The sequence below is a fragment of the Procambarus clarkii genome, chromosome 14 (genome assembly GCF_040958095.1).
Source record: "Procambarus clarkii isolate CNS0578487 chromosome 14, FALCON_Pclarkii_2.0, whole genome shotgun sequence".
NCBI classification, from domain to species: Eukaryota; Metazoa; Arthropoda; class Malacostraca; order Decapoda; family Cambaridae; genus Procambarus; species Procambarus clarkii.
Genome location: NC_091163.1, coordinates 10,928,942 through 10,952,685, shown reverse-complemented (window position 1 = coordinate 10,952,685; position 23,744 = coordinate 10,928,942). Strand labels below are relative to the sequence as shown.

The window sequence follows — 23,744 nt, the reverse complement described above, 5'->3', positions numbered from 1 at the left end:
TATAATAATGATATAAATAGTTAATAATTATCACTCTTCCTTCTACTTGGTCTTGAAGGACGCCGGCCTCGGGTTGGCTTATATTGCATATCTCCGATTCTCAAGCTCCCCATGCCTCATAGGGAAAGCCAGAGTCTGGTTTTATCTGCCAGTAGGTCAATATGGCTTCCAGAGGTTTCACCTGATCCTTAACACACAAACACCAGAAAGCTACTGAGGAAGTACATACACGTAGGGACTATAAGTACTATCTAAACAGGAGGATGGGATTCCTCAGTAACTTTCTGGTGCTTCTATGTTAAGGATCAGGTGAAGCCTCTGCAAGCCATACTGACCTACTGGCAGCCAAGATCAGACTCTGGCTCTCCCTATGAAGCATGGGGGAGCGTGGGAAATAGAGATATTACCTAAATTGAGGAAAATCAACCAAAAAGCCAGATGAAACAAAGCAAACCGCACCATCCCCACACAATCCACAACACTCCCAACCTCCACACACAGCTCCCACCCTTGCACAGTACATATACACTGTGTACCTCTTGATGTACACTGTGTACCTCTTGATGTACACTGTGTACCTCTTGGTGTACACTGTGTACCTCTTGATGTACACTGTGTACCTCTTGATGTACACTGTGTACCTCTTGATGTACACTGTGTACCTCTTGATGTACACTGTGTACCTCTTGATGTACACTGTGTACCTCTTGATGTACACTGTGTACCTCTTGATGTACACTGTGTACCTCTTGATGTAGAGAACCTTTTCTGCTTGAGTAATTTGTGCGTGAAGAAAGGTTGTTTGATGTAAAGTATTTTACATGTGATTACATCATTGTAATATCTTTGCAAATACATTATTATGATATTTGTTTTTGTTATTTACTAGATGTTGATGATGAAATGGATTTTGATGAGGGCGAAGATCTTTCTGGTGTTGGCAACATGACACGCAAAGAATATTTAGAAAAACTGAAGAAGAATGATCCAGAGTTTTATGCTGCAATGATGCAGTCAGCTGATGTTATGGGTCTTCAAAGCTCAGATGAAGAGGATGAAAATGATGATGAGGAAGATCCTGAGAAAGGTGGTTCAGTATTTCAGCCTCCAGCAAAATTAGAGGTACAGTATATGTGTATACCTTCGTTTGCTTTGATGACCAAACCACACAATAGGAAATAGAGAAATGATGACTTTTCGGTCCATCCTAGACCATTATCAAGTCATATGTATCAAGTCGCACATACATCTTAAAATTAACACTTTGGCATGCCCGGCGGGCCACCCGCATCGCACCGGAAGGTAGGCTGAGCATTACTGGTGAGCACACAACCCAATGTTAAACTCTTACACTTAAAATATTTATATTTAATAATAAGAATAACCAAAAATCAAGGCTTGACGCATAGAGCGTCATCACCCCCACTGCGTGTATTGTTTTAATGATGCGAAGGGCATCATCAGGATGCCAAAGTGTTAAATCTCGTTGAGTTAGGAGTAACATATAGTATTTAGTGCATGAGTGCATACATATGCCACTAAAATCTTTACATTATTTATTTATTCCTAAATGAATAATAAAATATGTTTACTCTGACAGATTGATAGCGATGAGTCTGATGCTGAAGAAGATGGACTTGAGAAACGAGGTAGTAATATTGTGACGGCTTCTATGGTTACTCAGTGGGAGAAAGATTTGAAAGGAAACAGGTATGTGTAGTGAATGCATAATTAGGTAAGCTTACTATATATATATATAGAACTTATAATGAGCTGGTTTTATGACCATTAGTAATTACAGTGGTACCTCAACTTACGAATTTAATCCGTTCCGTGATATGGTTCATAAGCTGAAAATTCATAAACTGAAGTGAATTTTCCCGTAAGAAATAATGTAAATTGAATTAATCCATTCCATACTCCCCAAAAAATTGACTTCAAAGTAAATTTTATACCTAATTCACCCAAATCTTTAGTACTAAAGTATGTGCAAGTTGTTGCTAACCTTTATTGATGACTCTTGTTGGCATATGGAAGATGGTGAGGAGATGTGGGGGGAAGGGGGGGAGAAGAGGTGTTAGTGTTTGGAAGGGGAGTCTCCTTCCATTATAACATCAGGAGGTGATGACTTCTCTGGAGTATACTCTCTGGCATGTTTTGCCTGCATACCACTAAGACCTGCTTGTGTCTCACTGCTTGATTTTCTCACTAAAAATTTATCCATAGAGGATTGTTTTTCCCTTCTTTGTAACACTTGTCTGTAGTGAGGCATCACAGTATCATTAAAAAGATTAATGCAATGGCCTACTACAGCTTGCTCTGCGCGAGTCGATTCAACAAAAGTTTGCATTTCTTCCCACAGTCTACACCACGTCCTAATTGTTGAGGAAGGGACATTCTGTACTGCCTCCTCCTCCCCTGAAGACATTTCCTCAGCTGCCTCTTGTCAATAACCCATTTACCATTTTCATGTTTACAAATGAACTCTTGTTTTTCCTTTATGGTCATTCTCACATGTGTTTTCTTTTCTTGAACCTTATTACTGGCTTTCTTAGGAGCCATGGCGAGATATATAATAATAACTTTTATGTTCAAATACCAAAAAATCTGAAAAACACTGAAATTATTTACAAAGAATTCAGGTGCGATTGTCACTAGGCGGGAGGCACTGGTAAACTGAGGTGCAATCACTGTGCCACCACGCGCTAGGTCAGCCATATGCGTATCAACAAACTTCGTTTCCTGAGGCAAAGTTCATAACCCGATTTGGATTTTACGAAGAAATTGGGCTCATAAACAGAAAAGTTTGTAAAGAGGGGCATTCGTAAACTGAGGTGTCACTGTATTGGTAATACCTGCTTGTACGTATATAACTTTAATGGACAACTGTAAATATGTTGTTTAGAAGTTTTTCCTGCAAATGAAATATTACAATGTGAAATGTTTATTTACAAGGCACATGGCAATCAATATACTGTACTTAAAAGAATAAACAATATTTTTTGTACAGATTTAAGTGGTCGAGATTTCATTATGAATTCATTGAAAATGTTTTCTGTTATTTATTTAGCTCAACCCAGTTTAAAACTACATAAGTTTTTTATGCGATCTGGTAGTTCCTATAAATTTTTTTTATAAAACCAGTAGTTTAGAACTACCAGTTTTTTATACATAACTCTTAGGCGTTGAGAAGAAGAAAGAAACTACAAGTCTCTTGTCATACCTTGAGGTTACCTTGAGGTTACCTTGAGGTGCTTCCGGGGCTTAGCATCCCCGCGCCCGGTCATCGACCAGGCCTCCTGGTTGCTGGACTGATCAACCAGGCTGTTGGACGCGGCTGCTCGCAGCCTGACGTATGAGTCACAGCCTGGTTGATCAGGTCATGGTAATTCCAAAACAAAGCTACCCTTCAGCATTATAAAGGTTGGGTACAAAAATACAAGTTGATGAAAACAAAAGATCAATGTCATAATATAGTCTCAACCCAAGTACAGTAATGCTAAATACTACTAAATAGGTTTCAATCCTAATAGCAATATATTGAGCTTGTTTAGTAGCAATGTCTGATTAACTGTCAAATGTTCTACTACTTGGATCTAGAAAGGCGGTTACATTATTGTAATTTTGTTGTGCTCAAAACCATTCAGAGCATCTTTGCAATATTTCATTGATATTTTCCCTGTTCCAACCATGGTTAAGACAGAAAAATGGAACCAACCATTCTTTGTTTTCATATCGAGTAAACCAAAAGGTGATTGAAAAGGTTCGTGTGATATAATAGAAGATGGTCACAATATCAGTACTATTAGTTAGAAGTCACTTAAAAATGTACAGAGCATGATACGGTATTACCCACTTGATTATTGCATTAATTTACTTTTGCAAACGGTTTTATTTTCAGTCCTTTGAATACATTCTTGGAGGTGGAGCAAGCATTTTTGGCTGCTATTGAGAGCCTTGGAAGCAGAGAAAAAGATGCTGAAACAACTAGCAAGTATAAAGTTGAGGGACCTCAAAGTAAGTCCTTCAAACTTTTTTTTTTTTTTAAACGGCTTGCTCTTCCTTTTGATCATTATATATGATGTACTGTACTGTAATCGACTTTCAGCATTATGTTAAATCTCCATAAACATTGATTTAATTATGTTAAAAAACAAGACGATAGGAAATCTCGAAACCAGAGAAGCATTTATGAGCTATCGCGTTTGGATGGTTTTTTGGTCGAGATTTAGTGTTGTATGACATTTTTAGTGCAAGTCATATAACACTTTTATTTTGTTTAAATTCCTCCACATCTATTTTGTCGATTCCTGTTACTATTTTATGTGTAATGATCATATCACCTCTTCCCCCCCCCCCCCCCCTTATCTTCTAGCCTTGTGTCCTCATGTAATTTCTGTTTTCTCTCTTCAGTTTTCAATGCCATAATACGGCTATGTTTGCGTAATGTCGCTCCAGCCCTAGCAGCCATTCTCAATCTCAAGTCTCCTAGTGATGACCCAACTAAAAGTAAGAGGTGGAGGAAGATGAGAAACTACATCAAGTCTTATCTTCGTCATCTTGTCACGGTATGAGCAAATATTGTTATATTTTCAGTAATGTCTGCAGGAAATATGTATTATCAGTAAATAGTAAGTGAAGTATTTTAGTACTGACCTTGAGTGAATCCCAAAAATAAATGTGTATTTTTTATATCATATATCTTAGCTGCTTGCACCAAGAAGCATTGTTGAGCCACTAGGTTATTATAGGCTATGTGGGAAGACGATTGTGATTCATCACACAAAGAAATCACAGTAATTTGATGTATCAGTGAGAAAATCAGTAGGAGTTATGAGGAGGATTTGAACCTGCACACTGGGTACTCCCAAGCATGTGGTTTAAGGGGTGGTAAAACTTCTATACCACACCAGTGTATGTGGGAATGTGTAGAATTTTTATTTGGTGTCTGTGGATGCTTCAGGAACCCCAGAGGATTTAGTTGAATCCCAGGGTGCATTGCTTTTTAGCATATTGTGATCCACTGGTTAAAGGCATGTGTTTGGGAGTATCCAGCATGTCACATATGAGCCACATAATTTTGAGCATAGCAGTGTTCCACACATTGAACTATATAAATTCCACAAATTACACACTTGAATAATATTAGAGCAAAAAAAACTAGAAATACAGAGAAGAAAGAAATGAGACATTGAAATAATTGAGAAAAATGATATTCGTGGCAACTGCCGCCCCACAGGGTGGCAGGGTAAGTGTACTAGAGTGCCTCATCACTTGGCTCTCATAATTTTCTCAACTTCCCAGCTCCATCACGGCTAAAGTATGTCACATACAATATTTTATTTGGGCTTCCCGTGATCAGAGACTGCTTTTTAACAATATAAGAAGAGAAAATAATTTTTGTTAAATAATTTATTTTTGGCGCAACACAATGGTGGTGTCAACGACTGCAGCGCTGTGCAATGGTTAAGGAACAAGGAAATACTGTGAGCCGAATGACTTGAACAGAAAATATCATTCATTCATAGGTGTTTTTGCAGCATAAATTGATATAGTGTTCTGGTTCATATTTTTAAAATTAAATACAGTATCAGGGTCTGTATACTTATCCATGTACAGTATACAATAATGTTATCAATTTCTTTCCAGTTGACCGAGTCCGTTGCGGAATCTAGCATAGCAGAAATCATTCTAAGTCGAGGCATTTTACCTCTCCTTGGTTACTACTCGGGACACCCAAGCACGTGTAAATTTCTCCTTCGTAGACTTATTGTGTTGTGGTCTACCAGTGAGAAGAGAGTTAGAGTTTTAGCTTTCATTTGCATATACAGACTCACACGAACTCTCTCTCCACAATTCTTGGAGTGGGTGTTAAAGGTAAGAATTAAGAATTAATTTTTATAAATTCTTCTCTACCATATTGAGTTTTTGTGTGTGTAATTTTTTGTATTGATGCTGATTGATGAATTAATCCTTATTGCAAATACTCCTATTTGAAATTTGATTTTGTTTCTCTGGAATTTTTTTATATTATAATTAGTGTGTGAATGGACTCAGACCATCCACAGGTATTTATATTACAGTTATAAGATCATGATATTGGGAGGTGATCTGTGAAAGGATAGTGAAGGGACTTGAAAGGAAGGGCTGATGGATGTGAATGTTTAATGAAAGGGAGAAGTGAGGTAATAAGGTACTCAGCTGGCTAGATCATATGGTAACCAGAAATCACCCCATTACCGAAGTGGACTGCTGCTAGGAATCATTTGATATCATTGCCCCTAGTTCTGGCTGCTGGTAGGAACCATTATTTGCTTGGCTTGATTTTATGTCTTGCTGTTCACAATGGTGCAGATTTAGGAAATACCTCCTTATAAATTTTGTAAATTTGTTAGTTTTGTATGTGCTAATCATTTTATCTTTTTTTTGCTGTGTGTACTCTCATATGAACATAAGTAGCAGCAGTCACCACAGTGGCCTGTTGAACCATTTTGGGTTATACTCATCTAGGTTCGACCTATCTGATCCATGCATCTATTGAGCCCATTTTTAAAACTAGCAATACCATTTGCCTGTATGATGTTGGCTGGCAACCTATTCCACTTATCTACCACCCTGTTGTCTAACCAGTGCTTCTTACCTTTCCCCAATCTGAAATTCTCCTGCAGCTTCTAGCCATTGTTACAGGGTTCTGACTTGCTCTGATAGTTTCAAGAACTTGCTCATACATGTCATCCACTTAAAGACCTTGATCATATTTCTCCTCCCCCTCCACCTCTCCAGAGAATGTAGGCCAAGCTCCATTAACATTTCTTCATATGGGAGGTCCTGAATACAAGGGATCTGATGGCTATCCAATGTTGAATTTGTTTAGAAGGAATTAATGTTCATTCAGTTATCAACCTGTCCTATTGAACACCCAACATTTTTATACAGTCGACCATGGGATAAAAATTGCACTGGTCGATGGCAAGTTTGCAAAATTGCAATGTAAAAAATGCATTTTATACATGGCAAAATAGAGAGAGTGGGCTGCTCTAATACAGTGACTAGAATTGGATGGTGCAGTCAAAAGTCAGGCCTCACCAGGGAGAGAGAATGTTTGTGCATTTATTGTTGATGCTTATGGCTGTAAACCCCCAGCATTCTATTTTCCTTTGCTAATTGCATTAATACACTGCTGCTTAGGTCTTAGTTCACTGCCAATCATAACCCAAAGTCTCTTTTTGCAACTTGATTTGCCTAAATTTGCATCATTCATCTGGCAGATGATGTAACTCATTTCCTAAGTTTAGGGTTTTGTACTTATCAGTGTTGAGCTTCATTTGTCACTTTTCTGGATAGTTCTCTAGTGTGATGTGGTCTTCCTGAAGTTTTGCCGTTCTCATTCAAGATTACTATTTGTCATCTTACCCATCCTAAAAAAGAATTCCATCCTATTTTAGAATGGAATTCCACTTTCTGATGCTGACAATACTGTACTTATTCTTACACCTGTCAGTTCTGTCCATTGCTTGTTCTTCGTGCTTCAAGAAGGTTGTTTATCTTTGGTCTGCTGGTTAAGATACTATGGAGATAGGTAGATACATTGTTTTTCAATATGCAATTTTATATTTTTCCATCTTTGGACATTGATGATCATTCCTGTTGCTTCTCTCATTCTGCTTGTTAGGTTAACAAGTTTTTACAACCTCAGGTGTGAAATGTGTATCATCGCATGACCTTGTTTTGGCCAAACTGCCATCAGGCAACAACCTACCAATTGATGACTTATTTGTGAGCCCATACCTTGCACATCAGGCTATTGGAGTGCTAGGCCTTTGCTCAAGTAGAGGTGGAGAGGCATTGGTTCTCTATTTGCACCAAGTTCATAGTTTCCTCCGGATTCTGCTGCAAGTGCCAATGAAGGTTGTATTAGTGGCAGCAGCTCTTGGCACTACCCCAAGGTGGAGTTGAATGGAGGAATGGAGCCCACTCCTTTCTTTCTTTTTTCTTTCTTGTTCATGTAAGACTCTTTGGTAATGCATTCCTTGGCGAAGGTCTCTGTGGTTGGCACGCACTGTCCTGAACTTCGGGTTCAGATTAAGTGTTGGGTTCCAGATCTTAATAGTTATCTGAGAAGGGGCCATGGTTTTTGTTTGACTGCGGGAGTCTAGTCCCCAGGCCAAAAGGCCCTTTTCTCAGAGTAGTGGTCCCCTTGCAAGTCATTGCCTTTCTCATCTCAAAAGGGTGTTTCATTACATTCAATGCATGATTTGTATTATTTGATTTAACAGAACTCGGTGATTTGAAACATACCCTATTTATCCACACTGTTTCTAGACATGTTTATTTTTACTATTTCTTTTGTTAGTTTCCAGCAATGAAGCCCCACAATTTTTTTTTCATATATTACGTCAGGCATCATGGGTCATATATATGTATTCTGCATACGGAAATAAAAATTATGAGTTTTCTAAAAGCTGTCATATTTTTTTATCAGGGAATATAACACATGATTTTGTTTCCCTTTTCTTTTACCCTATTTTGCTGCAACTTGAAAAAGTAAATGCCAATTGATTTATATTATGAAATATTAAAAGTAATCCATTTTTTTCAGAGGCTTTACCTTTCATATGTACAAAACTCCAGATTTACATCCCCCTCCACCTGGGGTCTAATAGACTTCATGCGCATATCACTAGTGGAGTTGTATTCTTTGGACCAGGTGCTTGCCTACAAACATGCCTTTGTGTACATCCGTCAGATGGCATTCCATTTGCGAAATGCCATCACAATTAAAAAGAAGGTTTGTAACGTGTTGTTAAACTAAACATATTTAGTGTACATGTGAATATAACTTGGTTTATTTCATCATTGTTAATAATATGTAGCTGAATAGTTTAACTAGTTACAGTACCTGTCATAAGGCCTTAGTTGCAATTAAAATTTTTTATTTCATTTCTTTATTATGAACCCCACATCTATCCCTTGGACGGTGGTGGAAAGGGTTACAGAGGCACATAATCAGTTCAGGAGCTGAACCCCATAGTTCATTTAGCTAAGCAAGTGACAATCTTGTGGTGCTAGTTACACAATTGTTAATATTACATACACGTGTACATATATTTACATACATGTACACAAATACATATACATATAAAAAATCTTTTTGTCACAAGTGATTCAACAAGAGGCTCACAACAGTCTCTATACAAGGCACTTTACAGCCATAGTAAGTCACACTGTCACTAATCTTGCCCCAAACAAACCCAACTGGGCGGCATCTTTACAATCGTGTGCATGCTGCATCTACTGGAAAATTGCCTATTTCAATGGGATTAAGAGAATATAAAAGTACCTAATTTACTTAAACTTATGGGCATTAATCTTCATTTTCAGTAATGAAATACAATAATGTGTACAAGTGAATGATTTTAAGTATTTAATGTGTATATTAAATAAATGTGCATTTCATGTGTTGTACTGATTGGGCAGATTTGTTTTCTTTTACTCAGGAGCGGGTACAGCTTGTATACAACTGGCAGTATATCCATTGTTTACACCTGTGGGCTGATCTTCTGGCCAAGACTCACCCTAGTCCTGCTCTCCAGCCAATCATATACCCTCTTACACAGGTAAAATGTGTTTACATGTCAAGGTTCTGAGCAGTCTCACAAACTCTTCACTTATGATACACACAGTTTTATCATGTGTGCTAACTCATCTAGACAACAATACAGTAAATATAAATTTTCAGCCTTATCTAAAGTTATTAGCTGCTGTGATCTTAGATACTGAATCTTGAGCATAGTTGTTCCCTCTTCCCTTTCCCTAACCCCCATTCTTTTTCTTACCTTTGGCAACATTTAGCTAGGTATACATGCAAATTAGCTACTTAAAACAAAAACAATTCAGAAGTACAGGTAATGAGTAACTTAAATGTGAGAAACCTTCCAGTGTTTTTTTGGCCATCAGTAAGTAACCTTGGACTGTTAAATCAAGTTGGATTCCTAGTTGGAACTGTTCTTAGCTCTACTGTATATGTTTGCAGGTAAAGAGGATTATCTCTTGGGGCACATCTCTTCACTTTCCAGTATCGAGTGCAACACTCCTCCAAATTTTCAAAGATTTTGTCGGATCTGTGTTTAACCCTTTAACTGTGATTTGCATTGTTCTCGCATTATTTTTTCTTTCGTGTTACAAATGGAAAAAAAATTTATTTCCATGTATATACCATTAATTATTATATAATAATAATTTAGTTTATTTAAAAAATATTCAGAACATGATACAGTGGTTGGTTATTTGTTATGACTATGCAAAGTGTCTCATCTGCTATTATAGCACTGAAAATGGTAACAGAGTTTTGAACAGAATCTAATTATTCATGACAGATTTAGATTTGCTGCCAAACAGCTGCAACTAACAGGTCCAAACTCTTTGTTTTGAAGGCCAGATGTCGAGATGAATATTTTAGGATATTCAAACATTTTTTGTTGTTGTTGTTGCTAACTTGTATATCAGAGAGGAACTAGTAAGAAATAGGAATGACATGAAACATAGCTACTATATGTACATAACTTTGTAAATAGGCTGATGAGAGCCAGAGATTTAGACAGACAAATATTTGAACAATGAAGACAGACATAACCGAAGGGAGAAAGTTTAACTATTTTATTAGGTGGAGAGAACATTGGTGTTACTTTCAATCAAATAGAAAACTTTATTGGTGCAAATAAAACAAACCTTGCAAATAAATTATGTAAGGTAGAAAACTGAAATTTAAGGTGAAAATGCAAGATGCTAATAAAAGAAAATATCTTGTGAACCTAGTGAATATTGTCTTAAATTATAAAATGCCTTATTGAAGCTATAGGCTGATTTTTCTTTCAGGTTGCTATAGGAACAATGAAACTTCAACCCACACCCTCATTTTATCCACTGGTATTCCAAGTCTGTGGAATCTTGACAGAACTCTCACGGAAAACTGGTACCTTTATTCCAGTTCTTCCCTTCTTACTTGAGGTATGTATGTTACAGCAGTATTGGAGATAGATAAGGTTAACTCATTTCTGGTAAGGCACTCTCAGTACCTCCCCTGGTGCTTACATACTTTTATAACCAAGCCTTGGGAATTGCGCTAGCCCTCTAAAACCCATGTTGACATAACAGAAGCCAGGTCCATAATCTTTCTCATTGTGGATAAGACATCTACCCTAACTGAGTAAACTTAACAGAAAGGTAAGTGAAACAAAACAAGCTACCTATTGAAAGAAAGAAATGAACAATTAGGACAATGAGGTAATCTATTGTTGCTACGGATGAATAACTTAAACCTTAATGCATCGGGTCGCTAGTAGTTGATGGAGCAGGTCTTCTTGGATCCCGATCTGCCACCCCTCACTTACGAGTCATTAGTATTGAACCCCAAAGTGGTAATGGGCAAGAGAGAATCCAGGGTGAGAATGGGGAGCTACTGAGGGTCCACCATGAAGTATATACTGTAGCTTGTGAAGTCTCTAAGGGACTGTGAAGACTCTGAAAATATATATAGCCCTACTCAACACTACACCAAGCAGAATTAGTCTCATCCATATGTCGAGTCACCATGGCAGATATTGTAGGAGAGTGCGCCTCCCCCCTCCCCCCCCTTAAAAAAAAAAGTAAATGCCTGGAATAGGTTCCCAGGACTTTCACTCTGGACTGCAGTCAGAAGAGACTTTGTAGCAAGATGCATATTCTGGGAATGCCATAATTAACCCTGTTGAACTACAGACAAGGATGAATGTGTAGCTGTCTATGATCAACAAGTACAAAGTAAGTCATAAAGCCATATATCACTAGCAAGGAAGACACGAGGGAACTAAATGAATTACTAGTGACATGGTAACCAAATGTGTCTGATGTGTGCGCTCGGCACTAATGTCTCAGCACGAGACCATGTCCCAGGGAACTGCAAAAGTAGAGAGCAAACTTAATAGGAAAAACACTGATGCCTGTTAGTGGTATAATTCAGACAAACAAAAACTTGTGTAACCATGTAAATGGCAGTGATCACTTAAGAAAATACAAAAACAAATTGTGTATTTACCCTTATTTTGGCCTGGGCAGTGGTTAACATTCCTTCTGGCATTTGTTAGCATTACACTGTGATGGGATTCAGGACCAAACAAAAATATTTTGTTTATTTTTTCTAGTAAATACATTCAAAAGTGAGAAATCAGAGGCAAAAGTAAAAAATAAGGTGGGTGCTACAGTCATCATGTAATGATGGGAACCCAGGAGTTGAACTACATCTCGCTCCAGATTAGTTTGTGGCCTCCCATAATGTTGGGAGACACCACTAAACTATTGGAGCTATATAAACACCATTGGCATTGAAACATGGCACAAAATGTAATCTGTTACATGATTATAACTGCATTTCACCAGACAAGCAACTTGGGGTTGAATTTTTTAAAACCCCAATATGTCCAGCTTGGGTTTTTATCTATTTTATCCATAATAGAAATAATTAAGTTGGCCTATATTAAAGCAAAATAATTTTTTTTTTTTATTTAAAAAGAAAAAGTGGCTATGGAGCAACATGTGAAAATACCTCCACATTGAGTGTTATTGGCATTAATGCACTGTATATGAAGTAACTACTTCATATACAGTGCATTAGATAAGTCACTGAAAATTGAGGTCTTGGTGAAACCAGGCAGCAAGCAGCTGCTGGAAGATCCTAGGTAAGTGTGAAGAGGGCAGCTGCTTCATACTCTCTTGAAGTGTACGTGAACATCTTGTGGTAAAATAATGCTTGGAGGGTATTTGGAGTGTAGATGTATGAACCTTCTTAAGATTATTTCTATCTAAATAGATTTTTCTTTCTGGTGTCTCTTTCCTACAATTTCAACCTAACCTGGCTGCATTTGGTCCTGTTTTTGGGAAGAGGAGGAAATTAAGGAAGCAGCAAACTGGTATAACTCGAAAACAGGTTAGCTTGACTTCAAAAGTCAAACACGTACAGTGAATAGAACACGAACTATGAGTACTGTACAGTAATAGCTCATTAATCCAAATTATGATAACCCAAATCTTTGGGTAATCTGAATGAATTAGTGTTCATCATATGTAGGTAAAAGATTAAAATTGCATGGGAAAACTGCGGGAAGTAACTAGGTAAACAGCAGGAGTTGGCAAGGAAACTGTGAAAGTGCTAGGTAAATAGTAACCAAGTCATAGTCTAAAAAAGTTGCAAATGTTAATTTTTGGATGTTCCTAGTAACAAATTTGGCTAACTCAAATTGGGGTGGGCCTCATATGATGTAGATTACAGTGCTGAATGCAGAAAGTACTTGAAGCTTCAGATATCACGGATTATGGTTGTGTACATTCAATACTACCCATAGGACACACGCGAGGTATTTCAGCAAGTAGAATGCACTTACAGGAAGTAACAGTGGAAACCATCTCCTACCACATCTTCAAGAACAAATATGACAAAAATTTGAAATTTAAATGGCCTGGGTATAAATACTGTACATATAAGAGGAGTCACTCCTCAGACACTGATAGGTATAACAAACATATAATAAAAGTTTAGCCAGCAGACTTTGTGGAGGTAAAAATAAGCCAGCAAAGTTGTGTAAAAATCTTTGTGACTGGTACTAGGAGAATTTATCATTGCACTAGAGACCTTTCTCATTTAAAAAATTGAAAACAGTGCTGGGAAACTTGGTGAAAATTTGTTGTATTTATATCGTCTTAGTTTAGGTATTAAAATATACTCACAATTTACATTATAATAATGTTTAAAGTTCTTGGTGCATTTTTTCTTGCAGATTCTGAATAAAGCTCAACTGGAAAAGAAACACAAAAAAGCTTCTATAAAACCCTTTGATTGGTTGTGCATGCTGAGGCTTTCACGGGCAGAAATGTCAGAGTCGGCCTTCAAAGACGGAGTTGTTGACCAAGTTTATGATGGTATAATTAATTATTTAAGTGCAGAAAGTGCATCCATTGGTTTCCCAGAACTGGTTGTGCCTACCACTCTTCAGGTTGGTTAAATTGATTTTGTCTAGTTTAGTATGCCGTCATATGTGAGCCCTTTCCTTACTCATTAGTTCCTGTGCTTATATTTATATTAAATACAGTAAAGCCTTGGTAATATGCACCTTATTTCATGATATAAAAAATAGTGTTTAGTGAAACAAAATTATGCTTTCTGAGTTGGTCCCTCAGGTGCATCTGTGAGCCAGCCTGCCAGACTAATGATCTTCTCACCCACCATTCAGTTCAACATAGTTTGAATAGTCTGGTCAGGTAGTTGGAGGAAGGAAGACTATCACAAATCTAACTCAAGCTACCAATTCTTTATTTGTTAATACTCAAACATGCTCAGAGTTGACAGGATAACATTGGTAGCAACTGAAGGACTGACTCAGAGAACTATAGTTCATTGGTTGCTCCCTTGAGCCAAATCCAACTAGAGAAAGAAACGTCCACTAAAAAAAGAATGGAGATGAAACCATCCCACAGCACTGTGAAGTATCTGGATCAATTGCAGAAGTTCCACTCACAACATCACAAAGTACCACAGATACTAAAGGTGAGGTTGCAAATACCATCCACAGAAGTCATGGCACAAAACTCGCCTGGAAGACCCCACCCGAAAAGGCACTCACTTATAGAACTGAAAACCTATACACAGGGTGGCTGGCCACTCAGTTGCCCAACTTAAAAGAGCAACTTGTGGGGAAAAAAACCAGGGGTCAGATTCACAAAGCGGTTATGCAAGCACTTACGAACTTGTACATTGTTTGTCAATCTTTGGTGTCCTTGTTTACAATTATTAAACAGTTAATGAGCTCCGAAGCACCAGGAGGCTGTTTATAACAATAACAACAGTTGATTGGGAAGTGTTCATGCTTGTAAACTGTTTATTAAATGTAACCAAAGCCATCAAAGATTGAGGAAACATGTACACGTTCATAAGTACTTGCGTAACTGCTTCGTGAATCTGGCCCCAGGAGCCCACGTGCACCCCGACCTAGGCCCACCCTGGGAAAAATTGTAACAAGCCTTATCAATAACCAAGCAACCAAATCTTCACACAAGGGCAAACCCCACAACCACACACTGAAGTGAAATACCATAAGCAAACATGAAAAGCTGAAACCCAGGGAAATTTCAAAGTGAAGAGAGAGATTCCCTACCCCAGTTCAGTGCCCTAAATGGGAGCCCACCTGCAAAAAGTGTAGATCTGCCAATAACTATCAGTGTAAGGGAAAGGCAGGTCACAAAAGACAATATTCAGACCCTAACCAGGACAACCCAGAACCCACAGCCCTAGCTGCAGCCAGAAAGGAAGCCAAGAAGATAAAATCATAGTCCTGGTATGTCAAAGCTGAACCCTGCCAATTCACAATTGGGAAAAAGGAAAAGTCGATAGTAGAGGACAGTTTGCAGGCTTATATCATAGCAAACTAAAACTGAATGGTTGATCCAAAACTATGTCTCGGGCACATCCGGGGAGGGAGCTTGGCTGCAAGAGTGCAGTCCCTACATACCAAGTCAAATCCTGCTCAGTCATTGGCAAGAAAAAGAAGGGGGGGGGGGGGGGAATTGGCCATAGAGGAATCCTTTGCTTCCAAACTGTAAAGAGAACCCACCCACAAAATATGAGATCATTGTCCAATCCTCAACCCAGTGGAACCATGCAGAAAAGCCCTGAAACAGACCAACTAGAAATACAAGGTGCAGAAGCCAATGCTGTATCCTTAAACATGCACAAAAGACATACAATACCAAAAATCTGAGGCGAAAGACCTGGAGTGCCTAATGGAAATCTGCTCCCAACTACAGCAGGAGCATGCACAAGGGAAGCATGACATACGTAGGTCACAAGGGGAATGGAAGCATAGGCTTAAATCAAACTGAAATGGAGATACTACCTAGCAAAAAAAAAAAAGGAAGAGCCCTGGAATAAGCTGCAGATGCTCCACCCAACCAGGCATCCAGGTCCTGTAAGTGGAGGAAAAGCAGCAGCATAATGTCCAGGGGCAGAAAGAATAAATCACGCAAAACTGTGCTATACTTACTAACCACATTTACAGAAGTGCAGTGCAGCAAATTCTGGCCAGGGGTGCCAAAACAAAGCTCAAGCATTGGAAAAGCCATGACATCAGGGTCGAGCCACCATGGAAACAAGCGATAGGAATGAGAAATCCTCCCACAAAAGTTGTGCCATGTTGTAATGGCACAACATGCACCTGCATGCTATAGCCAGTGCTGGATTATTCATTAGTCACAGTGCCTAGGGCCTACAAGATAGTGGGGGCTTACAAAAAATAAAATGAGAACATTTCTTCCCGTTTTTCTACAGGATATTATTAAATTGATACTGAAGTGCTGTTTCCATTTATTTATTACTTAATCTTATTAGTACCTATTTGTTACATGATTATATTATATACTATTCTACTTAGGCATATTCTGGCCATAGATGAAAGCAAAATAGTAGGTAGTAGTTTGTGTTATTAGTGAATATGGTATCATATCAGGTCCCATATCTTGGAGGAACTTAACCACTGCACTGCACAGAATGCCATATGGCACTTTAAAGTATAGGGAGCGATTTAACACTCCCACAAGGCTCGCACCCTGTATCTCAGGACTCCAGTTAACAGACTCCATTTTGAAGAAAAAAAAATCGGCAGCATCCATGCTAGCTGTGAGAGCATCAGTACTAGTACTGAGAGAGCAACCAAGGCTGGTGCATGCAGGAGCAGCGCACAGCACCTCTATGCAGTTAGGGGCCACAGCACCACTTAGTAACAATGAATAAAATAGGCAACTGCAATTATTTTGCGTTGGTAGTGTCATAGATGATCCCGACTGTGATTGACTATGTACAACGTTCAGATATCAGTGAATACACTGCTAGTTATGATATTCACAGCATGAGGTAGAGAGAGAGAGCACCCAGCCATTGTTTCCTGCATCTATGTATCATGAAACAACCTCGTGTTCCTTCACAACATAACCTTGTTGAAATGGATTCATATTTGGGATTTTGTGACAGGAATGTGATAATAAGAGCAGTTTTGTAGCTGGTCATAGCGAGATGTGTAGAATATTGGAGGCGTTGTCTTGCATCATGTGACTGCTGGCGTCGTCTGCTTGTGGCTCCGTGCCAAGTTTTGAGTTCGACCACGTACCCACCAGAACTGCTTATTAGTTTGTTATAGTGCATATAAATATTGATAGTGATATATAACGTGAGTACAGTATATAGCATAATAACAGCAAGAACACATTGTTTGGTTACTCTAAGAATATATTATACGAGTCACTATATATGAGCCCCAAATTTTAAAACAGCGATGTTCCACACATTGAACTATATAAATTCCACACTATTGATTAATATTACTGCAAAAAAAATAGATATAAAACCATTCACAGACACTGAAATAATTATGTAAAAATGTATTTGGTGCAGCCCCTGCCACACTATGCTGTCGGCCGCTGGGCTGACTTTGGATTCTTGTTCTGTGTACACACAATTTTTGTGGTTCGTTATGGTGCACACAAAATGTAGTTATGTATAACATGTGTATAGTGTAATAACAGCAAAAACAATGTTTAATTGATCTTAGAATGTAATGTACATGTCATTAAATAAGAGCTCCATAATTTGAGTATATCGATATTCCACACACACTTAACTATGTAAATTCCACAGATTACACACTTCTGAATAATATTACAGCAAGAAACCAGAGAAGAAATGAATGAGACATTGAAATAATTATGAACAATTATATTCCGCGGGGTCGAGGGTGTCTGAGCACCTACTCACTCAGTGCCCATAAATTGCTCAACTACTCGGCTCCATCAAAGCTAAAGTATGTCGTATACAATATTTTATATTAGTTTCCCATGATCAGACCACAGTTTGACAATACTGAATAAGAAAAGATTTTTTCAGCGCGCCACGAGGGTGTCATAAAATGCGATGCAGGGCAGTGGTTAAGGTATGAAATACCTTAATCCTATAATACTGGAGGTACCTATAATCCAGCCTAACCTATGGCAATACATATTGGAAAGTGCAACAGCCCAAACTGAATGCAGTACATTACCAGATGAGAGCATGTTGCCCCATTGGCTGAACCTGTCCCAGAAAGCAGAAATCATAGTACCTGACAGAGCCAGAAATAAAAAGGACATAGTCCCAAATATTCCAAATGCTGGACAACTAAAGTGTCCAGCATTTCTAAGATCAGGAATTCAAAATGGTTCAGTGCCCCGGTGGCTGCAATACATAACAAACTGTAACAAAAATGTGTGGTGCCACAAGCTGACAGCCGTAAAATAGCCTCGGCTGTTCTGCAAGTGCACAGCCAGCAAACAAGTAAGGCCCAAAATGCATAGAGCCACAAAAGTACATAACCTAAAGATCAGTACCCCAATGATTCACTGAGGCACACTGCTCCCAGAAAGAAATAGGAGCTGGTCTAGGAAAGAGACCCGTGGTAGTATCCTAATTGAGGATAGGTGCAATACCCAAAGCACTGGCAAAAATTCCCCTGGATGAAAATGTGCTCCTTGCTCCAAGAAAGTAGATACAATATAAAAATAACATGGCGCACAAGCCAACAGGAAACTGGGACGCTTTAATCTCGTTGCCAGAGAGCTCTGTATTGGCTGTCTTCTCATCTTGTATTCAATATCTGTAAATATGTTCTCACCTATATATATATTCTGCTCATTCGACCTAATTTTTTTAATCATTACCTTATTTTCCACTTTTGTGGAGTAGAGGCATCATATTTTTATAAGAATTACAGCAACAAATAATTTAAGTTGATCTCATGTTTCAATTTTACAGCTCAAGTCATTTTTAAAGAAATGCAAAGTACCAAACTACACCAAAAAAATTAAGCAGCTTCTGGAAAAAATAAAAGAAAATCAAAATTTTATTGAATTAAAAAGAAAGGACATCACTTTTGGAATTGGAGACACAAAGCTTGTAAAAGATTGGGAGGTAAGTTTATCAGTGAAAAATTTCCAAATAGAGAAATGTGTAGATTGTTTTATTATATTTTAGTTGTTAAAATATATTTGTTAATTCCTTGTAGTCTGAAGGTTTAGAATTACAAAATCAATCTAAATTTAATGCATGTGAATATGTATTGGTAGCTTAAGGACGATGTGTCTTGAGTCTCTCTCCCTGTTATAAACAATCCATCTAACTTTTTCTGAGAAGGTCCCCTTTTTAGTGCTTACACATTGGTGTCTTGAAGCCTTAAGAATCATACCAGTCCTCTGAGAACTCTGCCGTCTTTCCTGGAGCTAAGTAGGTGGTGAGACCGAGGAAACAAACTAGAAAGATTAGACTAAACAAAACAAACCAACACCTGAAAGAAAATACAATTTTAAGAAAATAAGACTATCTCTTTGATGGCTCTCTTCATTTTGTTGGGCTTTTTCAGACTACTTCATTCTATGTGGGAGGCTGTTGTTTGATTTTGCTCGTTCCACTCTTATTGTGGGTTCATGTTGAGTTAAGAGTTCTTTCCCATACAGTATTTTAAATGCAGTAAGGGTCCTGATTTCTGGGTTCTCGTGTGTCGGGGGTTTCTCTTTTCGTGTTCTTTGTTTAGAAGTGGTTTCTTCCTCTGGTTTTGGAATTGCCTCTGACATTTTTGTCAGTCTACAGCAGCTTTTGTTTCCTGAACTTCCATGTGGGGCCTTTGCCATTCCTGCTTTCAGGGTGTGAGGTGATTCCCTGTGGTTGTCTGGCCTTCCTAAGGTGAAGGCAGTGGCTACACCTGGCTTTTAGTGTGTGATTTTTCTTGTTCAATCCCACTTGCTAGCCCCTGAAAAGGAATTCCAATTACAGGTTCCTCTTCTTACCTTTTCCACAAAGCAGACCATGGAAGCTTCCTTGAGTCCTTATAGTGTGTTTGAGTAACTCCTCTGTTTTCCAGAGCTGCCACAGACAGGAAACTGTCTGAACTGAAGCATATTTAAACACAGAACTCTGGAATGAAGGAACTCTGCATCTGGAAAAGCACCTAAGAGCTACACAGGTCTGGCAGTGAGGAAACATCCAACATCCAGTTAGACTACCAGAAACCTCAAGCTGTAGACATTAGCAAAGAATGAAGAAATAGCAGCACACTTGCCCAAGTTACGTGTTCTTGGATACACATAAGGCTAGTTGAACCAAAACGTCCAATGAATAATCTGTAAAAGCCTGGTCTTGGAACAACCCTCCAGAGAATCAGGACTGACAAAATAAATCAAAGTTCAGAAAGTTAGAGTAGCATGGAAATAATGCCTGGGACATTGTCTGCACCTTTGACCAGACAAACCAAGCATTCACTGCCAGAGGACACTGATAAAATGCAGAAGACTTCTTCTTGTCCCAAAAGGACAAGACTGGAGATGGAGCAATCATCCAGACAAAAGGAACAACACTTTACAGGAATGAGTATGAAATTTGCAAATTAGAATAACAAAGGCCAGAGTTGAAAAGAAAGTCACCTTCAAAAAGGAATCCTTAGCTTATACGGACACAAATAACTGAAGTGAATACGGAAAAGAAAATGCAATCCAAGTAGCAAGTAGGTACCAAAGGTAAGAAAAAAGGTGGCCAGGGATAGCTCAATGAAAAGATAAGAAATATCTACCCCACAGCAGAACTTTATGCTATTCTCTATGCTCTTCGTCTCCTGCTTTCTCGTTGTCAATCTTCCTTTGTAGTGGTAGTTGACTCGTAGTGCCCTCATGGCTTTGGGGTCCTTTAATCCGGTCCACCCGGTGGTCATCGAGATTCAACATTGGCTGTTTCTTATCTCCAGTAAATTTAAGTCGGTAGAGTTATGCTGGGTTCCCAGCCATGTTGGTGTCTTAAAATGAGTGTGCGGATGCTGCCGCTAAAGAAGCTATCCGCACTTGTCCCATCTCCCGTGAAGGTATTCCTTATTCTGACTTTTACCCAGTTATTCATTCCTCCATCCTTGCCCGTTGGCAGGGTTGTTGGTCTTCTGTTACTGGTAACAAACTGCATACTCTTAAAGAGTTGCGTGTCCCTGTGGCCTTCCTCCTACCACCGTAACCGGCGGTGGGAAACGGTTCTGGTTCGGTTACATATTGGCCATACACATTTAACTCGGTCACTTAATGGAGTGCCACCCTGCTCCTTATTGTCCAAATTGCATTGTTCCTCTTACGGTTGTGCACATTCTTGTTGAATGTCCTGACTTCCAGGACGAGGGTGTGTCTTGCTTTCCGACTGTCCCTCGTGGTCAATTGTTCCTCGATAGAATTCTTGGTGAATCGGATACTTTTGATATCGTTCACCTTATGCGTTTCTGTTCTCGTATTGGCATCCTTGGTGATATTTAGTGCCCTCAGATTACTCCGCACATTTGGTGGTGTTACATAGCCTTCCCGGTTTGGTGCCTTCTTTTGATAATTACTTACTTACCCCAAAAGAAAAGAAGAGGCTTTGCCAGAAATGGAAATTTGGAAATGGAAAATTTATGGAAATTTTGCCAGGGCTGAATGGTACAAGGTGACCATATCGGGCATCAGATGGCACTTCACAGAGCCAGGATACAAATGACATCACATCTAGTACAGAAATGAAGCACATCTAGAAAAGAGAAGGGAATAGCTGGAAGGGCTTCCAAGTTGCCTGTGATGAGGACACAAATGTGACACTAAAGGAACGACCACCTGATCCTCGTAAAGATTTTTAGTTATATGTGAAATATGCTATTTTGGTAGTATTCTTAGCTTCTTTGTCCATGACTTCTGTCTGGACTTGCGGATGTCCGAGAGGGCTCGCTTTGGTGACTTTCTGCACTGTCTGCCTGGTTAGCTCCAAGTCTAAAGCTCTCCACTAGGCATTTTGAGCCTTACTGGGGACTAGGACCAGATACTAGATCATTCCAGGCTAAAATGGAAAAACCACGAGAAGGGTTGCGTGCCCCATAACAAGCAATTCACGGAAACATTGGTAGCTATGAAACGAGCTATGTGCACGTAAGTTAAAGGGTCTATTAATGGGATGGGGTTTACAGGATAAATTCGGTACCATCACATGTTGCGAAGACAGGTTAGAGGTATATGCCAAACCTAGAAGAAAAAGATGCAGTATGATCACTATGTACAAAATAGTAAAGATAATTGGCAAAAGTCATTAAGAATTCTTGAAACCTGGAACCTAGAGAACAAGAGGTCACAGATTTAAGCTAACTAAACAAAGCTGCCAAAAGAACATTAGAAATTTCACTTTTGCAGAGTGGTAGATGGTTGTAATAAATTAAGTGCGAAGGTGGAAACAAAAATCGTTAGTAGTTTCAAAGCGTTATGTGACGGAGTGTGGGGGAAGACACCACAGGTGTAGTTCTCATTTTATAACTACACTTAGATAATTGCACTCATTGTCCAAACCCAACAGGTAGTTGTACTAGCCAACCTACAGAAGCCTTTGCCTGTAAAGGATATTTGCTCTTGTTTTCTCTACTAGTGAATGACGTAACAGTCAGACCAGGTGGCCTGAACCATCATTGGTGACAAGCAGGCACATTAAAGTGAGGGTTGTCCTCCTGTGGCAAACTATCCTTTGCTTTGTTTTTCCTCAATTTTAATTTTTCTTTCAAGCAGTTGCTTATTTTGTTTTTAACCTTTCTGGTTGATTTTCTTGGCTATGGGTAAAACTCTGATTCTTAATCTTACCTCACCTTGTAGAGCCAGATTCTGATCCTAGCTCACAGTGGGCCAAAGTGGATCTCAAGAGTCCTGGTACAATTCTTATGGTTTAGCAGTACATCTTGAAACCTACTAGTGGCATACTGAAAATGGACATTTAAATCTCAACTTCCTTAATTTTAATGCTTCTGACTATTTTTTTTTTTTTCACAGATTTCAGTTAAACAGGCAGGTACTCCTCTTGCTACTTATCATGCCAGTTGGCAAAAAGTACGTGAAAAGGAACAATTAAGACGTATTTCTAACCGTGTCGAGATGGATGATTACAATCTTCCTGTGGTAAAGAAACGTGAACTACTTGAGAAGCAAAAAGCCAAAGATAATGATGATTTCAAGGAACTTTTTGCATCAGATGAAGATGACGATGATATGGACGATGACACAAGGTACTGTTTATTTTATGTTGTTTAAGTCATAACATTTAAAAAACACAAATTAATGACTAAATTCTTGTTGCTAGTAAATAATTTATAACGTACCCCTAATGGAGACCACCTCGGACACTGCTCTGAAAGATATGAAAGCAATATCATATTTTTAGGCTACCCTCCTAATGCAGGCTGCAGTGAATTGTAAATACTGTATGCGTTTAAATAAACTTTTAAAGTGTAGTCAATTTAGGCATGATCTAAAGCTTTGAAATCTTTATACTCGTCTCAAACACTATGTTGTCAGTCATAGAAGCACAACCCTAACACCATTCTCTTATTTTAAAAATATTGCAAAACATTTCCTATTAGTTTATTCTTTGTATTTTTCTACAATGTTGTCAATGCTGTTTAGTTTTCATTATCATACATTAAACCAAGTGGTTGGCAATTCCAAAACCTGCTCTCCCCTCCCCATCAGGATTTTATTTTAATTAAAAATATATATAATCTTATACATACTCTTAAAAGATATATCTATTCATAGTAATTTGTGACTGGCACTGTCATATTCAGCATTACAAAACATTAGTAAAAAACAGACTATATTAAACAAGA

General features: G+C 38.5%; 1 protein-coding gene across 2 annotated transcripts in view; it reads left to right on the top strand.

Moving 5' to 3' along the window:
• The window catches only part of Noc2 (Nucleolar complex protein 2), a 30,586-nt gene that overhangs the window by 4,136 nt on the left and 2,706 nt on the right, over positions 1 to 23,744 (top strand). Inside the window, exons 4-14 of one of the 2 annotated variants that reach the window (XM_045763925.2) lie at positions 890 to 1,122; positions 1,601 to 1,710; positions 3,902 to 4,017; positions 4,414 to 4,568; positions 5,650 to 5,877; positions 8,600 to 8,788; positions 9,498 to 9,617; positions 10,876 to 11,007; positions 13,809 to 14,024; positions 18,863 to 19,018; positions 22,912 to 23,144. In XM_045763925.2, coding sequence (XP_045619881.2) covers positions 890 to 1,122; positions 1,601 to 1,710; positions 3,902 to 4,017; positions 4,414 to 4,568; positions 5,650 to 5,877; positions 8,600 to 8,788; positions 9,498 to 9,617; positions 10,876 to 11,007; positions 13,809 to 14,024; positions 18,863 to 19,018; positions 22,912 to 23,144 — 1,888 coding nt within the window. The remainder of the gene's footprint in view (positions 1 to 889; positions 1,123 to 1,600; positions 1,711 to 3,901; positions 4,018 to 4,413; positions 4,569 to 5,649; positions 5,878 to 8,599; positions 8,789 to 9,497; positions 9,618 to 10,875; positions 11,008 to 13,808; positions 14,025 to 18,862; positions 19,019 to 22,911; positions 23,145 to 23,744) is intronic. The other variant, XM_045763932.2, reaches the window with a different exon arrangement.